Source organism: Bubalus kerabau, chromosome 6, assembly GCF_029407905.1.
Source record: "Bubalus kerabau isolate K-KA32 ecotype Philippines breed swamp buffalo chromosome 6, PCC_UOA_SB_1v2, whole genome shotgun sequence".
NCBI classification, from domain to species: domain Eukaryota; kingdom Metazoa; phylum Chordata; class Mammalia; order Artiodactyla; family Bovidae; genus Bubalus; species Bubalus kerabau.
Genome location: NC_073629.1, coordinates 8,926,555 through 8,949,651, shown reverse-complemented (window position 1 = coordinate 8,949,651; position 23,097 = coordinate 8,926,555). Strand labels below are relative to the sequence as shown.

Sequence of the window (23,097 nt, the reverse complement as noted above, 5' to 3'; positions counted from 1 at the left end):
ATCGTGGGTGAGTAGCCTAAGGGTCAGCAGGCTACCACCCAAGGCACATGTACGACCATCCTAGTTCAGGGGGGAGGGGGAAATGGAGGAAGCTCTGGTCTGGACCAGAATGAAAGGAAATCCTGACTGCTGTCCCTGCTGCTGAAGTCTGCTCATGTGCTTGAGCAGGGAGCCTCCTGCTTCGGCCTGCAAGATGACTGAGGACTGGTTTTGCAGGGTCAGTATTCCCTACCCGCCGAGGAGCTTCCCATCCCTATGTGGATACTTCTCTGTTCTGTGGGCTGGACCCTACATTCGCATCCCTGCTCCCTGGGAAGGTCTGTGCTGCAAGCCGGGGGCCCATACAACGATTGTCAGGTTTATATCCTTTAGAGCCACAAGATGGGGCGATGGGACTCTGTACTTTAGGGACTTGCTTTGGAATGATGGTCTAAAGAAAATTTTTGGCAGAGCTGGGAACTGGCGGTCCTAAAGTTGGCTGTGTTTCCATGGTGTCAGCGGCGGAGCCAAGGGGGCGGGTTCACGCAAGCGCCGAGGATGCAGGTGGGTGGATTCTGAGTGGGGGTGCGCAGGCGCCCTGAGAGACAGTGAAGCCGGTGGCCGGTGGCCGGGCGGGACCAACAAAGATGGCGGTGGCCCCTGCGGCGGGAGAGAGCTGGGCGATAGCTGCGGCTAAAGCTGCAGCCGGGCCCGCGGGGGCGCTGCGCGAGGGTAGTAGGGGGTGGCCCTGAGCTGAGGCCTGACCCCGGTTGGCCTCCCCCGCCGCCTCACTCGGGGACAGGTACGGTCCGGGGCGTATGGCGTGGGGGGTTCCGAGGGAAGACTCCTCCAGACTCGAGAGATCGCCCTCCACAAAGGCAAAGCCGCTGGGGTCCTGGCAGGCCTGAGAGAACTGGGCTGGAGGGACCAGCATCCTTGGATCGTGGAGAATATGCCTCTGGACCCCGTAGCCAATCAGCAGCCTCGGCCTTTCTGCCCTCGAGGGGGGCGGACCCGGTTGAAAGCTGCTGTGGTGGGCAAGGTGCAGAGCTTGAGGGTCAGGGCATTAGTTGTTCGTCCTCCCTGCTCGCCACTGCCCCTAAGCCCCGACATCACTTTGGAGCTCAGAGGCGGGGGGAGGGAGTGATTGGCAAGTCACCCTTTTAATCTGCTTCATTTGCAGCCCGGAGGGGCAGAGGTTTGAGAATGGAATGCTATCTTTGGGGCTGTTGTACTTGTATCCACACCCCTATTTGACCAGAGGTTCTAAATGACCCAGAGCACATCCCACTTGACTAGCCAAGTATGGGGGACCTTCATGAACATTTAGATTATAAAGACAGGTGAGATAGGAACTGTCTTTTCATTGGCTCTCCAGTAAAGCTGTATTCTGCAAGAAGAGGGTAAGGAATGTAGAGTCAAAGCTCTGGACTGCTATCATTCATTCATTCATTTACTCAATGGTTACTAAGTGTTTACTTTGTGCCAAACACTATGCTAGCTACTGGGGATACAATGACTGATATGATATGGTTCCTGCCCTCCTTGCATATAGCCAGGTATGGTAGCCTAGGTTCCCACCTCCTTCCATGTTCAAATGTTGACCCTGTCTTCTTCTCCCAGGTCCAGCCTGTGGCGTCCACAATGCCCCAAGCTTCTGAGCACCGCCTGGGACGGACCCGAGAGCCACCTCTTAATATCCAGCCCCGAGTGGGATCCAAGCTACCATTTGCTCCCCGGGCCCGGAGCAAGGAGCGACGAAACCCAGCCCCTGGGCCAAATCCCATGTTACGACCTCTGCCTCCTAGGCCAGGTCCCCCTGAGGAACGGCTCAAGAAACTGGAGCTGGGACGGGGACGGATCTCAGGCCCTCGTCCCAGTGGCCCACTTCGGGCAGATCATGGAGTTCCCCTGCCTGGCTCACCACCTCCAACTGTGGCTCTGCCTCTCCCATCCAGGACCAACCTAGCCCGTTCCAAGTCTGTGAGCAGTGGGGACTTGCGTCCAATGGGGATTGCCTTGGGAGGGCACCGTGGCACTGGAGAGCTGGGGGCTGCACTGAGCCGCTTGGCTCTCCGGCCTGAGCCACCCCCTTTGAGACGTAGCACCTCTCTCCGCCGCCTCGGGGGCTTTCCTGGGCCACCCACTTTGTTCAGCATACGGACAGAGCCCCCTACTCCCCATGGCTCCTTCCACGTGATATCTGCCCGGCCCTCTGAACCTTTCTACTCCGATGACAAGATGGTGAGGATTCGCCAGCACACGTGGCCTTCCATGTCCACACGTTCCTCCATGCCTCCAGCTTTCTTGCCATCATATGGCTTTCCTTTCTCCTTTTCCCCCAAATTTCTTTTTCACCCCTTCATTTCAGTAGTGTGGACTCTCTTCTCCCTTACTTAAGTACCCTTGAGCCTCATAGACCCTTTTTGGGCTTGTCTGTGACTCCCCAGCATGGTTTGCCATTTCATTCTCCAAGGAATTAACTCAACCATTTGGAATTATTTGGGTCCCCAGGCCCTTAATTTCCCTTGCTGTGCCTTCTCTCCTAGGATGCTTGCCTAGGTTTAATTAATCTCTGGAGCGAAGGAGGGGCAGGCTCAGAACATCTGAGCTAATGTGGTTGCCCATTTCCCCGAGCTAAGTGAGCTAAGCTGATTGCAGTTGGAGCCATCAGGAGAGGGTGTAGAAAGGGGCCACGGGTGCAGGAGGGGGCCTTGCGGGTAGCAAGGTGGGGGTGGGGAGCAGCTGGGCAACCATGCCAGTGCTTGGGGAGTTGCCCCAGGAGTTGCATCGCCGGCTAGCTGGGCAGAGGAGTAAGTGGGGAACAGATGGGACAGCCATGGCTGAGACCGTGGTACACTCAGCTGTGATGGGCTTACTGCTCATGGCCAGTGAGGTAGGGAGACCCTGATGCTCAGTGAGGGAAGAAGTGAAGAGTTTGGGGGTGAAGGATGGGATGGGGAAGGCAGTGGGCAGCATGCTGTGGGAAGGTTAAAGTGCCAGGTAGGGTATACAGGCACCTGTTGACTGTTCTGTACTGACCTTCCAGGCTCATCACACACTGCTTCTGGGCTCTGGTCATGTTGGCCTCCGAAATCTGGGAAACACGGTGAGAGCCATTCTTCCATCCTTCCGAACAGGAATGTGGACTGGTGCTGGGGACAGGCATGGGGAGGGAAACTAGAAGCGCAGCACTGAAGTTCTCCTAAGGCTTCTTGGGTCTCTCCTGCTCCCCAGTGCTTCCTGAATGCTGTGCTACAGTGTTTGAGTAGCACCCGGCCTCTTCGGGACTTCTGTCTACGAAGGGACTTCCGTCAAGAGGTGCCTGGAGGGGGCCGAGCCCAGGAGCTCACTGAAGGTAGGGCAACAACTCCTGCTCCCCCCTTTCAAGTCCTCTTTTCCCCAACCCCGTGTAGGTTCATCTGCCAGTAGCGGTGACCCCGAGCCTGAAAGCTGGCAGTTGTATCTGTTTTTCCCTGTGTCTGATTTCCTAGAGGTTGTTTTCCACCCTCTGGGCCTCCTCTTGCTTCCCTCTTGTAGTCATTAACTTTTGTTTCCCTTCCCCACTCCCATCCTAACAGCCTTTGCAGATGTGATTGGTGCCCTGTGGCACCCTGATTCCTGTGAAGCTGTGAATCCTACTCGATTCCGAGCTGTCTTCCAGAAATACGTCCCCTCCTTCTCTGGATACAGGTGGGAGAGCTGGAGGGTATGGGATTTCTCTCTGGCCTTGTCTGGGGGTAGGAGCCCTGGCAGCCTCATTCTGAGCCTTGAGATGCTCTTCATCCAGGAAGTGGGGACAGATGCCTGGGCAGAGATTAGTGACTGTGGACTAGGGAGGAGTCAGTTGCCCATGCTCTTTGTCTGACTGCAGCCAGCAGGATGCCCAAGAGTTTCTGAAGCTCCTCATGGAGCGGCTACACCTTGAAATCAACCGCCGAGGCCGCCGGGCTCCACCAATCCTGGCCAGTAGTCCTGCTCCCCACCCATCCCGCCTTGGAGGGGCTCTGCTAGAAGAACCCGAGTTAAGGTAAGGTTGCTCCCCCTCCCTCTTCTCCCCAGTAGTTTATCAGCAGCATTCATCCTTCATAGAAGTGAGTTAGTCACGGTTGAGGCTGTAGGGTCCAAGGAAATACATAGTTCAGAAAATGGTTTGTGAAGCAGTGCAGAAGCAGGAAGAAGGAAGGAGGAGGCTGAGGGGCGCAGATGGAAGCAGAAGATAGTGCTGTGGCTGTCACCATATTGACGGAGGAGGGGATAATTAATTTATAAGGTACAAAAGAGGTTTGGAGCCAGGTGGAGGAAGACGGCATGTTCTTCCCCTGTTTACATTCCTTTGTCTTCCTCTCACCAGAAAGTCCTCTGAAGGAGGGCTCCTTTGACTCTTTCTTGAAATTCAAAGAAGGAGCCGGGGCACAGAGGGGGTCGGGTATGGGGTGGGGTGGGGTACAGAGCTTTGTGGATCATTTCAGTGGTGGTGGGGGTGCCCAGCGTTCCTGCTGTCTTATGGATGCTTCCCACTTTCCTTGCTCTGTGGTAGCGATGACGATCGAGCCAACCTAATGTGGAAGCGTTACCTGGAAAGAGAGGACAGCAAGATCGTGGGTATGGAGTAAAACAAAGTGATGGAGGGAGTGTCTGTGTGTCTGTGTGTGGGGGAAGATCATGGGTATGAAGTAAGACAGTGATGGGGGAAAGTGTCTGTGGTGGGGGTGGCGGTGCTGGCTTGGCAGAAAAAATCAATACTATCGAGGGGTATGGGAACAGGACTGGGTGGAAAAGCTGTTAGGGGTTTGTGAGGAGTGTTGGTGGTGGGAAAGGAAAGGTCAGGTAAGGGGGTGGGATTCCAAGAAAGCACCTTAGGCATCCCACAGTGACTGTTTCTCCTGCCCCTTTGCTTCTATCTAGACCTGTTTGTGGGCCAGTTGAAAAGTTGTCTCAAGTGCCAGGCCTGTGGGTATCGCTCCACGACCTTCGAGGTTTTTTGTGACCTGTCCCTGCCCATCCCCAAGGTGGGGTTCCAGAAGATTCCAGGGGTGGATGGGACATGGGTTCTGTGATGCAACCCTCCCACCCCTAGTGTGGGAGGGAACCCTGTGGGTCTCTGGAGCAGAAATGAAGCTTGGATTATTTGCGAAGAGTTGGAAAAGTAAATTCATACCATGCTGACCCTTCACTCCCCTTTCCCCCCAGAAAGGATTTGCTGGGGGCAAGGTGTCTCTGCGAGATTGTTTCAACCTTTTCACCAAGGAAGAAGAGCTAGAATCGGAGAATGCCCCAGTATGTGGGGGTTCACAAGGGATATAGTAAGGGTGGGAAGCCTGGGTGGGGAGCTCCATGTGTAAAAGGGGTTGCATGGTGCCTGAGTATGAAGAATGACACGTGTCAGGGTTTTTAAAGGAGTTTCAGGTTTGTCCTGGTGCTTCCAGGGCAAAGGGCAGCGGCCCAGAGGATGCAGAAGTGTATGCGGAGCACAGTGAATTTGTGAGTCAGGATGCCAGAAAAGCTAGCTGAGGTGAGGAACACGTTAACCTTATAACATTATTTGACATTTATTTAGGTGTGTGACCGATGTCGGCAGAAAACACGAAGTACCAAAAAGTTGACAGTACAGAGATTCCCCCGCATTCTCGTGCTCCGTATCCTAACCTTCAGATTATTTCTCCCATTCATTCTTTTTTCCACATTTTCCATGTTTACAGAAGCTGGACATTTGGGAATTCAGTTTGCCTTAGGAAAAGCCGGCCACTCCACCTTTCCCTATCATGCTCCTGAAATGTGTTCCGGGAGGGGTGGTGAACAACATTCAATTCCTCAGCCCCCCTCAGAGGCCCTCTGCCTCCCAAATTCTCCTTAACCAGAGCTTAGATCTTAATCGATTTTCCGCCTCCCGAGGCTCCATCAAGAAAAGTTCAGTAGGTGTAGACTTCCCACTGCAGCGACTGAGCCTAGGGGACTTCGCCAGTGACAAAGCCGGTGAGTCTGATAGGGAAGGTCCTGGGGAGCTCCATGCAGGGGAGGGAAGAGTGAGAGCTGGGCACAGCTCTGACTGTAGGATTTGGTCGTCTGTAACCCTGAAGGAAGCCCCGTGTATCAGCTGTACGCCCTTTGCAACCACTCGGGCAGCGTCCACTACGGCCACTACACAGCCCTGTGCCGGTGCCAGACTGGCTGGCACGTCTACAATGACTCTCGGTGAGAAGAGCCTGCTACTCCCCTCCGGCCCTGTCCCCACAGCAGCTCTGACACCTTTCCCAAAGACGAAGCCCCAGGAGAGCACAGTGCCGGGCGGTGGGGGCGGGGTTGGTATCCTGATCACTACCTGGATGCTGTGAGGTTGATCTTGTGGGGAGGTAGGAACACGCAGAGATGATCACACCTCTTTCCCCACGTCCCTTCTTCCTAGTGTCTCCCCTGTCAGTGAAAACCAGGTGGCGTCCAGTGAGGGCTACGTGCTGTTCTACCAACTGATGCAGGAGCCACCCCGGTGCCTGTGACATCCCTTTTATGCCCTGGCACCTGTGAAACCCTTTCAACACCCTTAAGCCCCCAGGCTCCCCATTTACCTCAGAGACGTCTATTTTTGTGTCTTTTTAATCGGGGAGGGGGGAGGGGGTGGTTGTACCTCCCATTATTTTTTTTATTAAAAAATACCCTTTCACCTGGAGGCTCCCTTGTCTCCCAGTCCCATGTACAGAGCTCCACAGGCCCCTGCCCGTGTACAGCCCCCAGACCCTCTACAGTCTCACTTTTTTTGTGAATAAATTTATTAAAAAAAAAAAAAAAAAAGATGTCCTTATTTGTATTTGTGTTTTAAGGGTGTGGAGATACAGAACTAGGCCGAATGGGGAGTCTTCCTGGGACCCAGTTCCCTCTCTGAACAGATGGGGGCCCGCTCAGAGCCGTGGGGGTGGGGATGGGATGGGACCAGGACACGGTGATGCCAGGGTTTACATTGGGAGGAGAAGAGGGAAGGCAAACTTGAGACCCGTGAAGCTGTAAGGAATCCTGGAGCTAGAGGGCGGACACGGGGGTCCACGGGTTTTGCCAGCGTAGGGGGCTGCCTCTCGAGAGCTTGGTACCCAGGGACCCCTGTGGATAAACACGGTACGCTGCCGGGCTGCCCTAGCTCCCACAGGCCCAGGCTGTTGCTAACATCAAGGAGCTGTTGATGAAGCCACCTCCCCACGGACCAGCCTCCAGTGTCCCTATCTACTCTCCCTACAACCAAAGCTCATGGGACCCTCCCTCCAGGGTTCTCACCCTAGGTGGGGCCTGGGAAGCTCGAGCTGGGGAATGCTGACCAGGATTCAGCTCTCGCCGCTCCAGCCCTGAAGGGAGAGCCGTGCGAGATATGGCCGCTCTCTCCAGCCCGGCATCGAACCAGTTAATCTCCAGCTTCAGAGAACAGCCTACTACAGGCTGGAGCGTCCGCGAGACTAGAATGGACGGAGAGTCGGAGAGGCCAAAAAGCTTGGGGGCGGAGGCTACGGGCTGAAAGCACTAGGCCTAGATGGGGGTGGGAGGGAAAGCGCTCCAGAACACCGGCGTCCAGTTGGGTCCCCGAGCCCTGCGCGAGCAGATAGCGTGGGTGTGGCCCTTATCCGCCTCCCCTGTCCCCCCGGATCGCCGGCGGGGTGATGCGCTGAGACCTCTACCTCCTCCTTTCGCCTCATTTTTCTCGTTCCCCTCGTGGGTGAGTCCTAGGCCCTGGGAGGGGACCTCAGAGTTCCACCACCCCATCCGCCGGCTCTGGGTTTCCCCGAAAGCAGCGAATGGCCGGGGGTGGGACGCGGAGCTCGCAGGTTTTCTGGAGAGCAGGCTGCTTGCGGTCACGCTGTTCGTAGTGCCTCTTCACCCGCAGGTTTCTTCATGGGCCGGACCGTGGTCGTGCTGGGCGGAGGGATCAGCGGCTTGGCCGCCAGTTACTACCTGAGCCGGGCACCCTGTCCCCCCAAGGTGAGTGCTCCACGCTGCCAGAGGGAGCGCCTTTAACACTTCTCTCCCATTTCCAGCAAGAGCGAATGCGCCGCCCCCTTTTTCTCCTGACCTCTTATGCCGCCGGGGCTGTGGCTGTAGGCTGCAGTGTCTCCCTCTTGTCCTCAGGTGGTCTTGGTGGAGGGCAGCGAGCGCCTGGGAGGCTGGATCCACTCAGTACGAGGGCCAGATGGTGCCATTTTTGAACTTGGACCTCGAGGGATTCGGCCGGCGGGAGCCCTGGGAGCCCGGACCTTGCTCCTGGTGAGCGGCTTTGTGCAATGCCTAGGAGGTATTGCGGAGAGGCCTTCATTAGAGGATAGAGTTAAGGGGAGCAAGTGGATTTGGTGGCCAGTCCTTTCCTTAGTATATCCTCTTCTTGAGGACGTGTGGAGAGCAGGTTTCTGAGCTTGGCTTGGACTCAGAAGTGTTGCCGGTCCGGGGAGACCATCCAGCTGCCCAGAACAGGTTCTTGTATGTAGGCGGTGCTCTGCATGCGTTGCCCTCTGGCATCAGGTAACGTATCACTCCCTTACTGCCATCCTTCTCCTTTGCCCTTGTCCTCACATCCCTTCCATTTCCTCATCTCCCAGTCTGTCAGCCCTCCCAGCAAAAGGGGCCAAACGAATAGAAATGATCCCCTGGAGCTGGAAAGGTAAATCGGAGCTCCCTTTTCACTGTGCCTTCCTCCATGCAGGGGGCTCCTCCGCCCTTCACCTCCCTTCTCCAAACCTCTGTTCTGGGCTGGGCTGAGGGATTTGACCACCCCTCGTGGCAAAGACCCTGATGAGACTGTGCACAGTTTTGCCCAGCGCCGCCTTGGTCCCGAGGTAACACCACCCAAAAGCCCCCAGATCCCTCCCCTTCTAAACCGGCTGCAAAGCTACCACTGGGGCCCAAACCTACCACTGGGGCCTCTTCTGTAGCCTCTGAAAATGCCCTCTTCTCTTTGAGCCCCCCAAACTTTGTGTTGAGGTGAATGCCTTCACTTCCTTCCCATCCATCTGTTATAGCCAGACTGCTTTCCAAGTAAACCCATGCTGCCCCCATTCCCTACCAAGCAGGAATTAGTGGAAATTAGTGCAGTTTATTCCTTGGCCTCTCAATCCTAGTCTCACCCTTAAGGTGGCGTCTCTAGCCATGGACAGTCTCTGCCGTGGAGTGTTTGCAGGCAACAGCCGTGAGCTCAGCATCAGGTCCTGCTTTCCCAGTCTCTTCCAAGCTGAGCAAACCCATCGTTCCATATTACTGGGGCTGCTGCTAGGGGCAGGTGAGGGGGCAGTTGGTTCAAGGGTTGAAGATATTAAGGACTGCCAGAATGAGGGACTGGAGGCAAGGGGTGCTATTTTAATGATTCTTCTCTGCTTCCTCCCCTGCAGGCCGGGGCCCACAGCTGGACTCAGCACTTATTCGCCAAGCTCGGACTGAGCGCTGGAGCCAGTGGTCACTCCGTGGAGGGCTGGAGACATTGCCCCAGACCCTCCACGCCCACCTGACTAGTAGGGGTGTCAGTGTTCTCCAAGGCCAGCCAGTCTGTGGGCTCAGTCTCCAGGCAGAAGGGCGCTGGAAGGTAGGCGAGCCTCCTGGACTGTAATGACCCTGCGTGTTAGAGTTTTCATCTTTATTTAAACTCCAGGACTGGAGTTTCTCTTTTTCTTCTGTCCTACAAGCTGCTTAAATATGGGCTACCCCAGGTTCTTAGGCCTTCTTTGTGGACCTTCCTCCAAGACCATCTGATCCAGATCTGTGGATAAGTGGCTCCCAGCTAAGGGAAAGAACCACCCAGCTCCACTAAACATTTCAAATTGGCTCATTGGCTTTTGTCTGGCCCACTTGCTGGAGTAACAGGGGGATGATTTTTGTTCTGACAACATAGTCAGTCTCTTCATCCTGAGTCAGCATCCAGTCTCTCTCCTGCCACTTGGGTGCTAGGAAACTGAGGCACAATTCCCATGATTTCTGTCTTTTAATGTTTTCATCCTTTCAGGTGTCTCTAGAGGACAGCAGCCTGGAGGCTGACCACATTATTAGTGCCATTCCAGCTTCAGGTAATGGGATAGCCACCCTCCCCTTCCCCAGCCAGGGTGAGGCACCCTAGCTTCTTCCTGGGCCAACGAGACCATACCACGCCCTTGAACTGCTCATCCTCGTGGGGATCTTATCCTAAGGAGGGTGGCCAAAACTGCACTGGGAACGCCTCCTGAGGCAGGCTGCTCTGTCCTCCAGCGCTCAGCAAGCTGCTCCCTGCTGAGGCCGCACCTCTGGCCCGTGCCCTGAGCACCATCACTGCTGTGTCTGTGGCTGTGGTGAATCTGCAGTACCGAGGAGCTCGTCTGCCTGTGCAGGTGTGACCCAGAAAAGGAGGCGAGACAGACACGGGCTCAACTGGAACCCTTCCGTCCTGACCCATTCTCTGTTTTCTCCAGGGATTTGGACATTTGGTGCCATCCTCAGAAGATCCCGTTATCCTGGGAATTGTGTATGACTCCGTTGCTTTCCCTGAGCAGAATGGCAGCCTGCCTGGCCTCAGACTGACTGTGAGAGAAGGCAGCCATGCTTAGTGGGGGTTTCCAAAGGGCTCCTCTCTGCCCCAGTGCAGTAAGGCCAGGCTGGTCAGTGCCATCTTTCCTCCTTAGGTGATGCTGGGAGGTTCCTGGTTACAGACACTAGAAGCCAGGGGCTGTGTCTTATCTCAGGAGCTGCTCCAACAGGAGGCTGAGAAAGCTGCTGCCACTCAATTAGGACTGAATGAGCCACCAAGTCACTGCTTGGTCCATCTACACAAGGTGAGTTGGTAACACAAGGTAAACACTCTTCAGCTACCTAGTAGAGGCAGGCTTGGAAGCAGGGACTGATCCATTTGTCATTGTCTATCCAGGCCTGTTGTTCAGTTACTAAGTCATGTTTGACTCTTTGTGACCCCACGGAATGTAGCACCCAGGCCTGGGATATCAATAATAATGTTTTCCCTGTATCCCTTTTTCTCTCTCCAGAACTCTATCCCCCAGTATACATTAGGCCACTGGCAAAAATTGGGTAAGTTGAGAAAGCAGCTGGGCTGAGAAGAGCCATGAAAATAGACCCCAGCTGTAATATTCCTTTTCTTTCCTTTCAGAGTCAGCTGCCCAATTCCTGGCTGCTCAGAAGCTGCCTTTGACTCTGGCCGGGGCCTCCTATGAGGGGGTTGCTGTCAATGACTGTATAGAGAGCGGGCGTCAGGCAGCAGCCCGTGTCTTGGGCACAGAACCCAACAGTTGATCCTCAGCTCCCACTTCTTCTTGCCCCTGGTGGCAGGGATTCTCTCACCCATGAAAATAAAAGTTGCTAAAGCTTGGCTTGGCCTGGCTGTTCTGTCATCCAAGGGCAGAAGGTGGGGGTGGGTGAGCAAAGATAGGCAAAGAGTGCCTGGGACGCAGAAAGCAGGAGCAGAGGCGAGACAAAGTCCTTTATTAGAAAATATATCAAAATCCCAGCCCCCTGAGCCAGGTCCAAAAGAGGGAGCTACTCCATTACTGGCAGAAAGTACCCAGGGAGGGGCTTCCTTCAAACACACTTCCTGGGAACCATAAATAGAATAAATATTCACAGAGGTCCCGGGAGAAGCCAGATCACTCTTCTCTCCATGGAAGAAGAAGGGATTTGGGGTCCAGCCCTGCTCCTACCCCATGGGCAGGGGACTCCTAGGAGTCATCACATAAGTCATGACATCAAGGATTCACAGTCATAAGCCCTGGCAGGTGACCCTAGAAAGAGAGACCACCAGGGCCAGAGGAGCCCAGCTCCAGTCCAGCAGTGAGGAGAGGCCCCTGCCCCTAGCACAGCAGTAAAGTTCAGTTCCCCACATCCCTCTAAGAGCAGTGAGGAGCTGAGGGTGGGGAAAATATAACCCCTCTGATTCAGTTTCATGATTAAAGTGGGAAAGAGTCAGTTTCATGATTAAGAAGGAGTCAGTGTGAACCATGAGGAGCTGTGTGGTTGGCAGTAGGCAGAGGGCCAGGCCTGGCTGGGGGCCGGCGCTGCAGCATCTCCTGACGGAAGGCTTGGGAGGAACCAGGCGGGTAATGGGGACCAGAGGAAGTCCGGGGACCCCGAGGGTCAGTTCCAATGTCTGCTGTGATGTTCGTATAGAGAGGGCCCAGCTCTCGAGACAGCAACTGGTATGTCAGTGAGTTCATTCCATCTTGAGTCCAGGAATTCTGGGTACGGACCAGGAGGTCAAACCTGAGGGTTACAGATTGGAGACTGAGACCCGGAAAGGAACAGCCAGGAATCTAGAAACTGTAGAGCCCTAAGGATTCACTAGTAATTCCCAGGCAACCCTCCCGTCGTACCTGTGGGGATTTTCCTCGTTGCCCTTATCTCCTCGGTGCTTCACCATCTTATAGTGTCCCACAGATGTGGGGGGACGGGAGATCTTCATCCCAGCCAAGCGAACCCTATGGGAAAAGTGAGGGCACCTTGGAGGATCCAGAGTGGAAGAAAGCTGCTGACAGGTGAGCAAGAAGAGCTAAGGCCAGCGAGGGAGGAACTGCATGTTTCTTTACACAAAGAACAACTGTTACTAACTGGACAAAGGGCCAAGTACTGGAAGGAACAACAGAAAAGTCAAACAGAAACAAGGAAAGGCTGAAGAGAATGTAAAAGCTGGCTGTCTCCAAACCCTCAGGGCCTAGTGCAGGCACGCTGGGGGCTATAAACCATTGGCAGAGGTAGCTTTGCACCTCCCACCTGTTTCCCAAATGGCTCCCAGGAGCTGCCTTTGCTGTCTGGAAAGGACAGGGAGAGGAACCATTTTGTCAAAAAAGGTAGGACAAGACTGGGAACCACAGACCCAAGCTCAGCAATTCTTACTGAGATTAGTGGCTGAGCGGCCTCAGCTCTGCTGCACTCCTGTCCCCCACCCACATTTAAGAAAAGTGTGGAACCAGGAAATCAAGACCTGGAAAGAAATGAACTCCAATTCTGATACACAGAAGCCAGGCTGGGGAAGGTACTGAAAGAATACATACATTTAGAAATTGCTGGGTGCTTTACACACATACAGAAGACAAGAATTCATAGAGATCTCTTCCCAGAGGACAAAGCAGGAGGAGAAGCAAGGGGCCCAGCATATCAAGCCCAAATAGTCAAATGACATATGAAATTGGGTCAGCTGAGGCTGAAGGTCAAAATGTTTTATATGCTAAAAATAAGCTGGCATCATGCCAATGGCACAGGCCCTTTATTTAAAAAAAAAAAAAAAGTGATTCTGGACTATGTGGAGCAGAGCCTTTCCTCTTCCAGCTCTGCAGGAAGTGGTTTGGATGCAATCCTAGCAGAGGCAGGACTAAACAGTCTCTAGGCCCCTTTCCAGTTCTGGAATCCCATGATACTATTGGGATTGATTGTATTGATCTTGTCTTCTCTCCCGGGAATGTTATTAACCAGCTCTAAGGGACTGAAAGATAACAGAAGGGGGAGCAGCATGCAAAGCCTGACCTGGGTAGACCGCAAAGATAAGGGAGAGGATAGGCACTGTTCAGGATCAGGGAGCTAAATTAGTGTTAAAAGACTAGGGCTAGAGGTGGTCTTAGAGGACAGGGATCCAGGCTGGGGTCAGGGAAGAAGGTGGTGGCAAGAAGTCTGACCTGGTAGCAATGTCGTCATCCTCACCACCCCAGCCCCAGTATTCATTGGGGAAGCCATTCATCTTCAGGTACTGGTCAGGAGTGAGCGCTGAGACCCCGCCAAAGTACTGGGGATACGGGAGGCTGGGGAAAGAAAGATCCTTGGATTCCACACGTCTTCTGGGAGCCATCCCTCCTTCTTCCACTGGATGGTGGAATACCCTGCTTCCAGTACCCTCCTGTGCCCTCTACCTGTATCCAAATTTGTTCATGGCAACAGCAACGTGCCGAGGTCCTCGGGGGTCGCACACATACAGGTTGTGGTCGTTCTCTGGCAGGAGATCCACATCATGCAGGAACAAGCAGTCCCATTCTTCATCTCGCAGGGCCTCCCGCACCCCAACATTCAGCAGCTTTGCCCTGTTAAATGTTCCATTTCCAGCCTGGAAGATAATGGAGGAGGACCAACTAGGTCTATAGGTGGCATGGAGAAGAAGCATAAAAGTGAATGGAGGGAAGTCAAAGTAGGTTATGGGATAAAGAGGATGAAGAGAAAGACAACTTCTTTGTTTTCTCATTCAACAAAATTTTTTGAGCATCAGTATGTGCTGGATGGGCTTCCCTGGTGGCTCAGATGGTAAAGAGCCTGCTTGCAATGCAGGAGACCCGGGTTTGATCTCTGGGTCAGGAAGATCCCCTGGAGAAGGGAATGGCAACCCACTCCAGTATTCTTGCCTGAAGAATCCTGTGGACAGAAGAGCCTGGCTGGCACAGTCTATGGGGTCGCAAAGAACTGGACATGGCTGAGCAACTAACACACATGTGCCTGACACACACATGCTACTATTTAGCATTTAATCCCAACAACCATGTGAAATAGGTGGTATATTGGTTACCACTCTTTGCCTCATTTTAGCAGGTTGGGTGTGTTGCTCAAGGTCACATATGGAACAAATAGCAGAACCAGAACTTTAGCCCAAATCTATCCACTTCCAAATTCAACAACAGAAAAATCATGGAAGATTACAGAACAACGGGAATATCCTTAAGAAGAAGCATGGGGCTAACATGTTGGCAGAGCAGTGCAAGCTGCTGCTTTCTTACATTCTACAGTCTGACCCTCTTTTAATTATTTTGAGACCCATTATATGAGAGTGGAGTGGAATTTGCTTGAGGCTTCCTTATAAAAAAATCACAGTGGCGTGGGAACTGGGAGTACCTGGTGGATGACATAAATGCCGTAAGCAAGCTGCTGGCGCTGCAGGAACGGATGCAGGTGGTACAGCAGCAGGCGCAGGTGGTGCTCCCGGGCACGGTGGGGCACAATGATGGCTGTCCGGGACCGGGGCTCACACCTTGCAGGGCGGTATCGGCCCCCCGGTTCTACCCGGGGATTCCTCTCCACAATCTCTGCCAACGATGGCACTGGGCTAAAGGACACGGATATGGGACCCACTGTCGGGAGGGAATGACAAGGTCAGGGATTAGAAGGTCAAGGAGAACTGTCCCTGCCAGTCTGATTCTGGGACTCAGCTCCCCCAAGGGCCTGCTAAGAAATCTCACAAAACCTTGAGTTCCCTATCATTGGGACAACTTTGCAAAGTCTGGAAGATGAAGGCTCCTCACCTAGCCTGCCTTATTTTAGGGTTCCTTAACTCTCCCCTGCCTCACAAAGTTGGAAGCTTACAGTTAGCAGGTGGAGAGAACAGGACTTCCAACTAACTCCTAATCCTACCCTGAGGCATGAAGAGCCCATAAACGGGCAGGCAATGGAAAGCTGTGGCTCAATCAAAGAACCCAAGTCGAAACTCCAAATTTAGAGTCCATCTATCTCAACATTAGCCTACCTTCCAGTTCCATGACCCTCCAGTTTGAAGACCCACAGCTGCCATCCTATACTTGTCCAAGCCTCCCTGTCCCCACACCTTGGCCTTGCCTTCTGCTTTCCTTCTGCACTCACCTAAGAGAGGAGATCGTTCGGGACAGTATGGCAGGCCTTGAGGAGCTGGGAGGCCCCCTGGGGCAACAGGGGCCCCAGGCATGTGACTGAGGTTACTGTAGACATCATGGGGATGAGAATAGTCAAATGCCGGCTCCTGCTCTCGGCCAAAGAGGGCACTGAGGCTTCGAAAGCCCCCCAATGACAGGTACATCATGACTGCCAGCTGGGAGCCCACAAGTAGGGCCAGGGTGCAGGGCCGCTCCAGCAACCTCCGCAACATTCTGTGCTGGGGTCTGGATGAGAGAGAGAGGAGAGTTCTGGGAGGGGGCAGGAAGGCAGCATGCCAACAGAGAGATCATTGGGTATTGATGAAGGTGGTGGGCAGGGGTAAAGAGGAAAAAGGAAAAGAACAGAGTCATAGAAGGGAGCACACACCGATACAGAAAGAAATAGAATGTAACCATCGGCAGGCCACACCACCTGTCACTCCCAGCCTAAGTTTCACTCTCCCCCACCCCTCCCACCACCTACTCAGTCCCCACCCCCGAGAATGCTTACATCATTCAGGTCCCAAGGCCATTCCAGAGCATTCTCTGGAGAACATTCCTTCCAATTTTAGAGGGGGAGAGAAAGACTCACCTAGATTCAAACTGTCTTCTTCAGGATCATGGGGACTCCAGGAGGTCCCGGGGGAGCAGAGATGTGAAGCATTATATAAAATTGGAAACGTAACAGAGGACAGAGACAGGCTCCATCCAGCACGCCAACAGCAATCTTGGGACCAGCTGGAACAGAAGTGGTCAAGGATAGCCAGCCACCCCCAGAGGGGCAGAGGGCAGGAACAGGGTGAAGCCGGTTTCCCAGCTCGGGAAGCGAGCGAGGGAAAGTGGTTGGAGAGAAAAGGGGTGGAGCAGGAGATGCTAGGTCCCCGGCTCTGCCCCAGCCATCCTATAGCGTGTCAGATTCACTCGGTATGTAACCATCCCCCACCCCAACAGGACCAACCTGTTTGGGGAGTGGGGACAGGGCAACTACTGGAGATCTGGGTGAGGCAGTCCTAACAGGACTGTGAAGTGGCCTCAAGAGTACCCAGGGAGGCGGAAGAAACTGGCTCCTTTCCGTTCTTCACATTTATGGGAGCTAGCTCCGCAGGTGCAGGGAGGTGACCACCTGGGAGCTGCAAGCAAACAACCCCGGAGCGCGGCAGGAAATAGGATGGGGGTGGCGTCCTCTACCTTCTTCTACCTTTCTCCATCCTAGCGAGGATGGGGATCGGGGTTATTGATGAAATGAGATAGGGAGAGGGAGGGCTGGGCAGAACCTGTCAGGAACCTGGGCTAGCTCACCTAGAGGGGCGTGGTCAGCGGTCTGGAAGGGGTTACAGCCCAGTTCTTTCGGAGCAGCCTCATCTCATCCCACGCCAACCTCCTCTGGCGATTGCTCTACCTTGCAAAGTGAGCCCGCCGGCCTCTGTCCGGACTTGCACTTAGGTCTCCCTCCTTGCTCAAGGCTGTTTACAGCCTTTACCCAAAACTTCTCACCTTCCCAATCTCTCAAACCTTTCTCCAGGGCCTCTTCACCCCACCATCTCCAGCCTACACACCTGGCCTTATGCCGCCCGTCGTCACCGCCACCCGGACAGCCGGGCAGGAATCGCTGCCGCCATCTTGGAAGCGGGCGCCGCGGGGGCGGGGCCTCGCGTCACGGGGCGGGGCCTCGGAGTGGGGGGGTCACCCAGGCGTGGAGCGCAGGGTCTGAGCACCGCGGGGATGGTGGGGCTCGCTTCAGGCCGCAGTCAACGAGGGGCTCGACCTTTTGGGAACCGGCGCAGGGTCTCTTCCCCACTGGACCAACTCCTAGCAGGATTCCATTCCCCACCCCTCAATTCAGCCTCTGAGTCGTGTCCGACTCTTTGCGACCCCATGGACTGCAGGATGCCAGGCTTCCCTGTCCTTCACCAACTCCCGGAATTTGCTCAAACTCATGTGCATCGAGTCGGTGATGCCATTCAACTGTCTCATCCTCTGTCCTCCCCTTCTCCTGCCTTCAATCTTTCCCAGCATCAGGATCTTTTCAAATGAGTCAGTTATTTGCATAAGTTGGCCAAAGTATTGGAATTTAAGCTTCAGCATCAGTCCTTCCAATGAACACCCAGGACTTATTTCCTTTAGGATGGACTGGTTTGATCTTGCAGTCCAAGGGACTCTCAAGAGTCTTCTCCAACACCGCAGTTCAAGAGCATCAATTCTTCAGCGTTCAGTTTTAAGATCCAACTCTCACATCCGTACATGACTACTGGAAAAACCATAGCTTTGACTAGACGGACCTTTGTTGGCAAAGTAGTATCTCTGGTTTTTAATACGCTATCTAGATTGGTCATAACTTTTCTTCCAAAAAGCAAATGTCTTTTAATTTCATGGCTGCACTCACCATCTGCAGTGATTTTGGAGCCCAAAAAAATAAAGTCTGTCACTGTTTCCATTGTTTGCCCATCTATTTGCCATGAAGTGATGGGACCGGATGCCATGATCTTAGTTTTCTGAATGTTGAGTTTTAATCTAGTTTTTTCACTCTCCTCTTTCACTTTCAGAATCAAGAGGCTCTTTAGTTCTTCTTCACTTTCTGCCATAAAGGTGATGTCATCTGCATATCTGAGGTTATTGATATTTCTCCCTTGATTCCAGCTTGTGCTTCATCCAGCCTGGCATTTCGCTTGATATACTCTGTATATAAGTTAAATAAGCAGTGTGACAATATGCAGCCTTGACATACTCCTTTCCCAATTTGGAAGCAGCCTGTTATTCCATGTCCAGTCCCCACCCCTAGACTTATAAAAACAGCCAGTCCAACCAGGACCTTCCTCCGGGCCAAGAAGGACTGAGAGGCCAGTGTGTCAGAAGACCTATCACCCCAGGCTGGTCGGAATACGATTCTCATTGTGTCAGTGCCCCCCACTGCAATCTAGTGCCACTTATTATCAAAATTGTTTCCTGCCTGGGGTACATCTTTGCAGACCACTCTGGTGCATTTTTGTATCCCCAAGGTATCCCTCAGGCCTTGAAATAGAAATGGTTAATAAAACAAGGAAATATTGAGTATGAAGGGGAGGGCAGCATCTGCTTTAATGTAAAAATGTGTTTCCCCAGATGTTAGAATAAGACGGAAGCTCCGCTAATACGCAATATGTTTATCTTGTGGCTTCTGCTACCCGCTTCGAATACTGTGCTCCTTTAGAAGCAGATGATCAGACTGAGAAAACTTTGAATAACTCACAGTGTCTGCCTCAAAAACCTCATGTTCTTATGTGGGGATGGGAGGAGTTACAGACAATATAGTGTAATAAATATGATAACCTAGAAATTGCACCTCATTCACAAGTTGAAGTTTGGGAAAGACTTCCCAGAAGTGACAGGAAACCTAAAGTATGTGTCTATAGTGTGTCCTGTTGCATAAGTTTCTGTTTCCACGCGGCTATTTTACAACTCTGTAGGTAGCTGACCCAATGTAAATTCTATTGTCTGGCAGAGGTTCAATTAACTCCCTCCTCCCGAATTTGTGGAAAAACAGTTTTGCCTTCATGTACATATTTCTGTATCCCTGATCTACATAAATGTGTCTATTCTTTTGTTCAGTTGCTCAGTCGTGTCCAACTCTTTGCGACCCCATGGTCTGCAGCATGCCAGGCTTCCCTGTCCTTCACCATCTCCCAGAGCTTGCTCAAACGCATGTCCATTGAGTCAATGATGCCATCCAACCATCACATCCTCTGTCATCCCCTTCTCCTTCTGCCTTCAGTCTTTCCCAGCATCAGGGTCTTTTCCAATGAGTCGGCTCTTTGCATCAGGTGGCCAAAGTATTGGAGCTTCAGCTTCGGCATCAGTCCTTCCAATGAATATTCAAGATTGACATCCTTTGGGATTGACTGGTTTGATCTCCTTGCTGTCTGAGGGACTCTCAAGAGTCTTCTGCTTGTTTCCTTGTGAGTTAAATAAAACCTTTAACAGGTGTTCATTTTTATACGTGTATTAACAAAAAGTCTCTTCATTGACCAAATTTTAAACAGGCCCCCTGAGCCCTCTTTTCCGATAGACCTCATCCTTGGGCCTGTAGCCATTTTTAAGAAGAATCCGATATCAGTTTAGCAAGAATCCCCTTACCCTTAATTTCTGATCTCCTTGGCCTGCTTTTAGCAAGAATTCTAAGTTGGTTTAGCAAGAATCTTCTTATCCTTGATGTAATTTTCCATCCCTTGACTCTTTAGTTCTGCTTATTGGCTATAAATATCCATTTGTCCTTACTGTATGTAGAGGGAATTCCTAATAATGTACTTTCACAGCCTTGAGACACTCCATAGAAATAGCACCTGGAAAAACAGCATATATTAAGAAAATATGTTAATAATTATCTTTCATGTTTTTCTTAGAATAATATCCTTGTTAAAAACCCCAAGGCCAGACCCAGAAGGAAGTATGACTGGAATCATGAACGCATGGACCTTGAAACACCGGGTCGGAGTCAGGCATGAATGTTGCTTCAGTTCAGTTCAGTCACTCAGTCGTGCCTGAGTCTTTGCGACTCCATGAACTGCAGCATGCCAGGCCTCCCTGTCCATCACCAAGTCCCGGAGTCCACCCAAACCCATGTCCATTGAGTCGGTGATGCCATCCAACCATCTTATCCTCTGTCGTCCCCTTCTCCTCGCTGTTTACTCACTTTCTAATTGTTCCCAAGACTAGCCCAGAAGGGAGAGGCCTGGGGTGAAAACAAAGAGATCTGGACTCTGTCAGTATAGTCCAGGACATTTAGGAGTGTGTGATTGAAACAGCATGTGTCTTGAGAAAGATAATATCTGAGAAAGTCTTGTGGTCTACAATTAGGAATAAAAGCTGGACTCAGAGTGGACTCTGCCCCTCAGTCCAACAGAGGCTGCAGGTCGCTGACCTGTTGCCCCAGATTTCGTGTTCTGTCTTCATTCTCATTGCTCATTTCCGGACCATTAGGGCAACAACTATATTCAGAGTTGAATCCAGTCTCTCTCGGACTGGGACAGTGTTGGCCCCTATTGCGATAATCCTGAATAAAATCTTTCTTACCATTTTACCAAGTGTCAGAATAAGTTTTTACAGAGTGAGAGTTATAATTTTACCCTTTTCTGAAAATTATCTTTTAACAGATGGATTGTGTTCTAGACCAAGAAAACCATAGTGCAGTCTGAAAATGAGGAATAAATTAGGGCATTGGGCAAATTAAAAAATGGATCAGTAGAGCTAAACGATAGGGTGAGGGGAATGATGAGAGATGAGACTGATGAGGTAAATAGGTGCCAGATAATGAAAGAGTCCATAAGCCACATTAAAAGAGATTTTTATCCTGAGGGCAAGATGAAGGCCTTAAAATGCTCAAAACAGAGATTTTAGGAAGTTTGCTCTGGTGGAAACATGGAGCATTATCAGAGTGGTCAAGGCTGGAAGCAGGGACCTATTAAGGTTACTGCAGAAATCCAGGAGTGAAATGAAGCTCATGCAAAGTAAGGTAATTTCAGTGGGACTAGAGGGAAGAAGACAGCTTTGAGAACTTCTGGGAGGCAAATAGGACTTGGTGATTGATGGCATGTGCCAAGTCAGGGAGTTAGAAGACTCCAAGATGAATCTTGGATTTCTAATATGGACCAATGGACATTTAATGAGAAACAAAACTTAGAAGAGGCAAATTTGGGGGCAACAATAGTGATGACAAGTTAAACTTTGGACTTAATGAGTTTGATGTGCCTGTGAAGGCTTATAATTATAGAATACTGGATTTCAGTACAACAGCAACTTTTTTTTCTTGGCTGCATCAGGTCTTCGTTGCATCATGGGGAGTCTTTCATTGTGGTGCAGATTCTCTAGTTGTGGTGTGCAGGCTCAGGAGTTGCAGCGTACAGGCTTAGTCACTCCAAGGTATGTGGGATCTTCGTTCCCCCACCAGGGATTGAACCCACGTCCCCTGCATTGCAAGGCAGATTTTTAACCACTGGACCATCAGGGAAGTCCCACAATGGCAGCTTTGAAACCTCTGGCTGTGTGATGTTGAGCAATACACTCTCTGGGTTCATCTGTACAGTGAACCCATCTTAAAGGGTTTTGTGATATTTCATGAGAAGTATGGGAAAGGGCCAGCAAACAGTGGATATTCAATACATCTGAATTTTGAGCACAAAATAAGAGTAAGTAAAGTAAAGTAAAGTAAAAGCCCTACTTCTTTTTTTTTTAAGTTCTCACTATATAATGGAAAAGATAGACTTGTACAGAAAATTGATATAGATCTCATCTAGAGGACTTTTCCTCTGAGCCTCTCCCCCTCCATGATGTTCTACTCTTATAAAATTGATCTTCACCTTCTATCCTTCATATCTACCATCTTCTGACAACTCCTCTACATTCATTTGCAAGCTCCCTGTTTTCAGGAAACTTCACTTCCACTCCTTTTCATGCCGGCCCCACCCTGGGCTTAGTCATCATTGAGAACTGCTACATTTCTGAAAGCTTGAATTCTAATATGCTGGTTTCTACCACAACATCCTGCCTTTTTGTATTCTGAATAAAATCATGGGGCCCCTAGAGGCCCAGTCATGACACACAACGTAATAGAAGAAACCCAGTCTAATAACTAAAAATAATAATTTAAATCTCTACTTGCGCTTCCCTGGAGGCTCAGTGGAAAAGAATCCACTTGCCAATGCAGGAGACATAGGTTCAATCCCTGGATCAAGAAGATCTCCTGGAGAAGGAAATGGCAACCCACTCCATTATTCTTGCCTGGAGAATTTCATGGACAGAGGAGCCTGGCAGGCTACAGTCCACCTGGTTGCAAAAGAGTCCCGAGTCAGACTCGACTTGGTGACTAAACAACAACAGCAACAAATCTCTACTTAGTTTCTCCAGGAGACTTCAGAGGCATGGGGGAAGGGAGAGGGAAGCAAGAGCACATTCTAATGCACAGCTCAATGTCTTTAAAATCGTCCCCTGCCACTTAACACTTTCTACTGAGATGGTAGCTTCTTCCCAAAATTACCCCTTCCAACTACTCAGTTCCTTACAGGTATTATCCACCAGCTTCAAGTCTGTTCACTTTATTTTGATTTTGCATAACGGAGAAGAGCTTGGGAGCTGACCTAGCAAGCAGAAATTCTTTCTTCTTCCACCACTACCCTACTCTCCACAAACGCTTACAGTTTACTTCTTAAAGGGGAGGCAGACACCTCTAGGAACTTCTGTGACCTCATACCCTATGACCCCCACCTCTATCTTGGCACCTGTCACACATGTCTAAAATCTTTGTCTTACCCAAATGTCTGAGCCATCAGACTATGAACTCTCTGAGGACAGAAAGCGTGTCTTCCTTTTTATTATCCCCTGAATGTAACCTAGAACTTTTGGCACAAATTTTTACAAAATAGCCCAAGTAATAATAATATTATTGTTACAATATAATATTCAATAATATAATATAATAATAGATCAAGTAATTTAAGATCATGCCATTGCATCTTGGCTCTTGCAAAGCTTAAATTCAGTCCAACTGCAAAAATCTGTGTCCTTTCCAGACACTGTG

At 51.4% G+C, this 23,097-nt stretch overlaps 4 protein-coding genes across 17 annotated transcripts in view; 2 read left to right on the top strand and 2 right to left on the bottom strand.

Moving 5' to 3' along the window:
* PFDN2 (prefoldin subunit 2) overlaps nucleotides 1-23,097 on the bottom strand; it is a 185,846-nt gene that overhangs the window by 50,758 nt on the left and 111,991 nt on the right. The gene's annotated exons all lie outside the window — the stretch shown is intronic.
* USP21 (ubiquitin specific peptidase 21) lies at nucleotides 4-6,768 on the top strand. Of its 6 annotated transcripts, none has more exons than XM_055587304.1 (14): nucleotides 4-217; nucleotides 451-543; nucleotides 1,603-2,223; nucleotides 3,029-3,088; nucleotides 3,217-3,337; nucleotides 3,561-3,672; nucleotides 3,854-4,009; nucleotides 4,520-4,584; nucleotides 4,888-4,991; nucleotides 5,173-5,259; nucleotides 5,540-5,618; nucleotides 5,848-5,955; nucleotides 6,060-6,174; nucleotides 6,386-6,768. In XM_055587304.1, the coding sequence occupies exons 1-14, from the start codon at nucleotides 155-157 to the stop codon at nucleotides 6,474-6,476; spliced, it is 1,875 nt and encodes a 624-aa protein (XP_055443279.1). In that variant the 5' UTR covers nucleotides 4-154; the 3' UTR covers nucleotides 6,477-6,768. The 6 variants fall into 6 exon arrangements, with proteins under 6 accessions (XP_055443279.1, XP_055443282.1, XP_055443281.1 ...); XM_055587309.1 differs by lacking the exon at nucleotides 4-217 and adding an exon at nucleotides 240-357 and having other exon boundaries at nucleotides 1,603-1,962; XM_055587303.1 differs by lacking the exon at nucleotides 4-217 and adding an exon at nucleotides 241-357.
* Nucleotides 7,329-11,290, top strand: PPOX (protoporphyrinogen oxidase). 7 transcript variants are annotated; one of them, XM_055587311.1, is made up of 13 exons: nucleotides 7,539-7,675; nucleotides 7,844-7,938; nucleotides 8,086-8,220; nucleotides 8,357-8,472; nucleotides 8,654-8,786; nucleotides 9,082-9,226; nucleotides 9,336-9,526; nucleotides 9,944-10,004; nucleotides 10,183-10,301; nucleotides 10,383-10,493; nucleotides 10,593-10,742; nucleotides 10,950-10,992; nucleotides 11,072-11,290. In XM_055587311.1, exons 2-13 carry the CDS (start codon nucleotides 7,852-7,854, stop codon nucleotides 11,212-11,214), a joined length of 1,434 nt encoding a protein of 477 aa, XP_055443286.1. In that variant the 5' UTR covers nucleotides 7,539-7,675; nucleotides 7,844-7,851; the 3' UTR covers nucleotides 11,215-11,290. The 7 variants fall into 7 exon arrangements, with proteins under 7 accessions (XP_055443285.1, XP_055443286.1, XP_055443289.1 ...); XM_055587312.1 differs by having other exon boundaries at nucleotides 7,560-7,675; nucleotides 7,827-7,938; XM_055587310.1 differs by lacking the exon at nucleotides 7,844-7,938 and having other exon boundaries at nucleotides 7,329-7,675.
* Nucleotides 11,388-17,099, bottom strand: B4GALT3 (beta-1,4-galactosyltransferase 3). 3 transcript variants are annotated; one of them, XM_055587321.1, is made up of 8 exons: nucleotides 16,851-17,099; nucleotides 16,144-16,289; nucleotides 15,523-15,821; nucleotides 14,782-15,017; nucleotides 13,815-14,005; nucleotides 13,584-13,706; nucleotides 12,288-12,392; nucleotides 11,388-12,177 (listed from the first exon to the last, which is right to left on the bottom strand). In XM_055587321.1, exons 3-8 carry the CDS (start codon nucleotides 15,782-15,784, stop codon nucleotides 11,904-11,906), a joined length of 1,191 nt encoding a protein of 396 aa, XP_055443296.1. In that variant the 5' UTR covers nucleotides 15,785-15,821; nucleotides 16,144-16,289; nucleotides 16,851-17,099; the 3' UTR covers nucleotides 11,388-11,903. The 3 variants fall into 3 exon arrangements, with proteins under 3 accessions (XP_055443296.1, XP_055443294.1, XP_055443295.1); XM_055587319.1 differs by having other exon boundaries at nucleotides 15,523-15,797; XM_055587320.1 differs by lacking the exon at nucleotides 16,851-17,099 and adding an exon at nucleotides 16,510-16,816 and having other exon boundaries at nucleotides 15,523-15,797.

Coding starts and splice junctions, on each gene's coding strand:
- PPOX (XM_055587310.1), top strand. CDS start 7,493: ATGGGGGTGGGAGGGAAAGCGCTCCAGAACACCGGCGTCCAGTTGGGT. Junction 9,227..9,335: donor GGGGCTGCTGCTAGGGGCAG/GTGAGGGGGCAG, acceptor CCTCCCCTGCAG/GCCGGGGCCCACAGCTGGAC. Junction 9,527..9,943: donor AGGCAGAAGGGCGCTGGAAG/GTAGGCGAGCCT, acceptor TCATCCTTTCAG/GTGTCTCTAGAGGACAGCAG.
- B4GALT3 (XM_055587321.1), bottom strand. CDS start 15,784: ATGTTGCGGAGGTTGCTGGAGCGGCCCTGCACCCTGGCCCTACTTGTG. Junction 12,393..13,583: donor GATGACGACATTGCTACCAG/GTCAGACTTCTT, acceptor CTTTTCCCATAG/GGTTCGCTTGGCTGGGATGA. Junction 12,178..12,287: donor AACGAGGAAAATCCCCACAG/GTACGACGGGAG, acceptor TGTAACCCTCAG/GTTTGACCTCCTGGTCCGTA.
- USP21 (XM_055587303.1), top strand. CDS start 256: ATGTGGATACTTCTCTGTTCTGTGGGCTGGACCCTACATTCGCATCCC. Junction 4,010..4,519: donor CTAGAAGAACCCGAGTTAAG/GTAAGGTTGCTC, acceptor GCTCTGTGGTAG/CGATGACGATCGAGCCAACC. Junction 5,619..5,847: donor CCCCCGCATTCTCGTGCTCC/GTATCCTAACCT, acceptor ACCAGAGCTTAG/ATCTTAATCGATTTTCCGCC.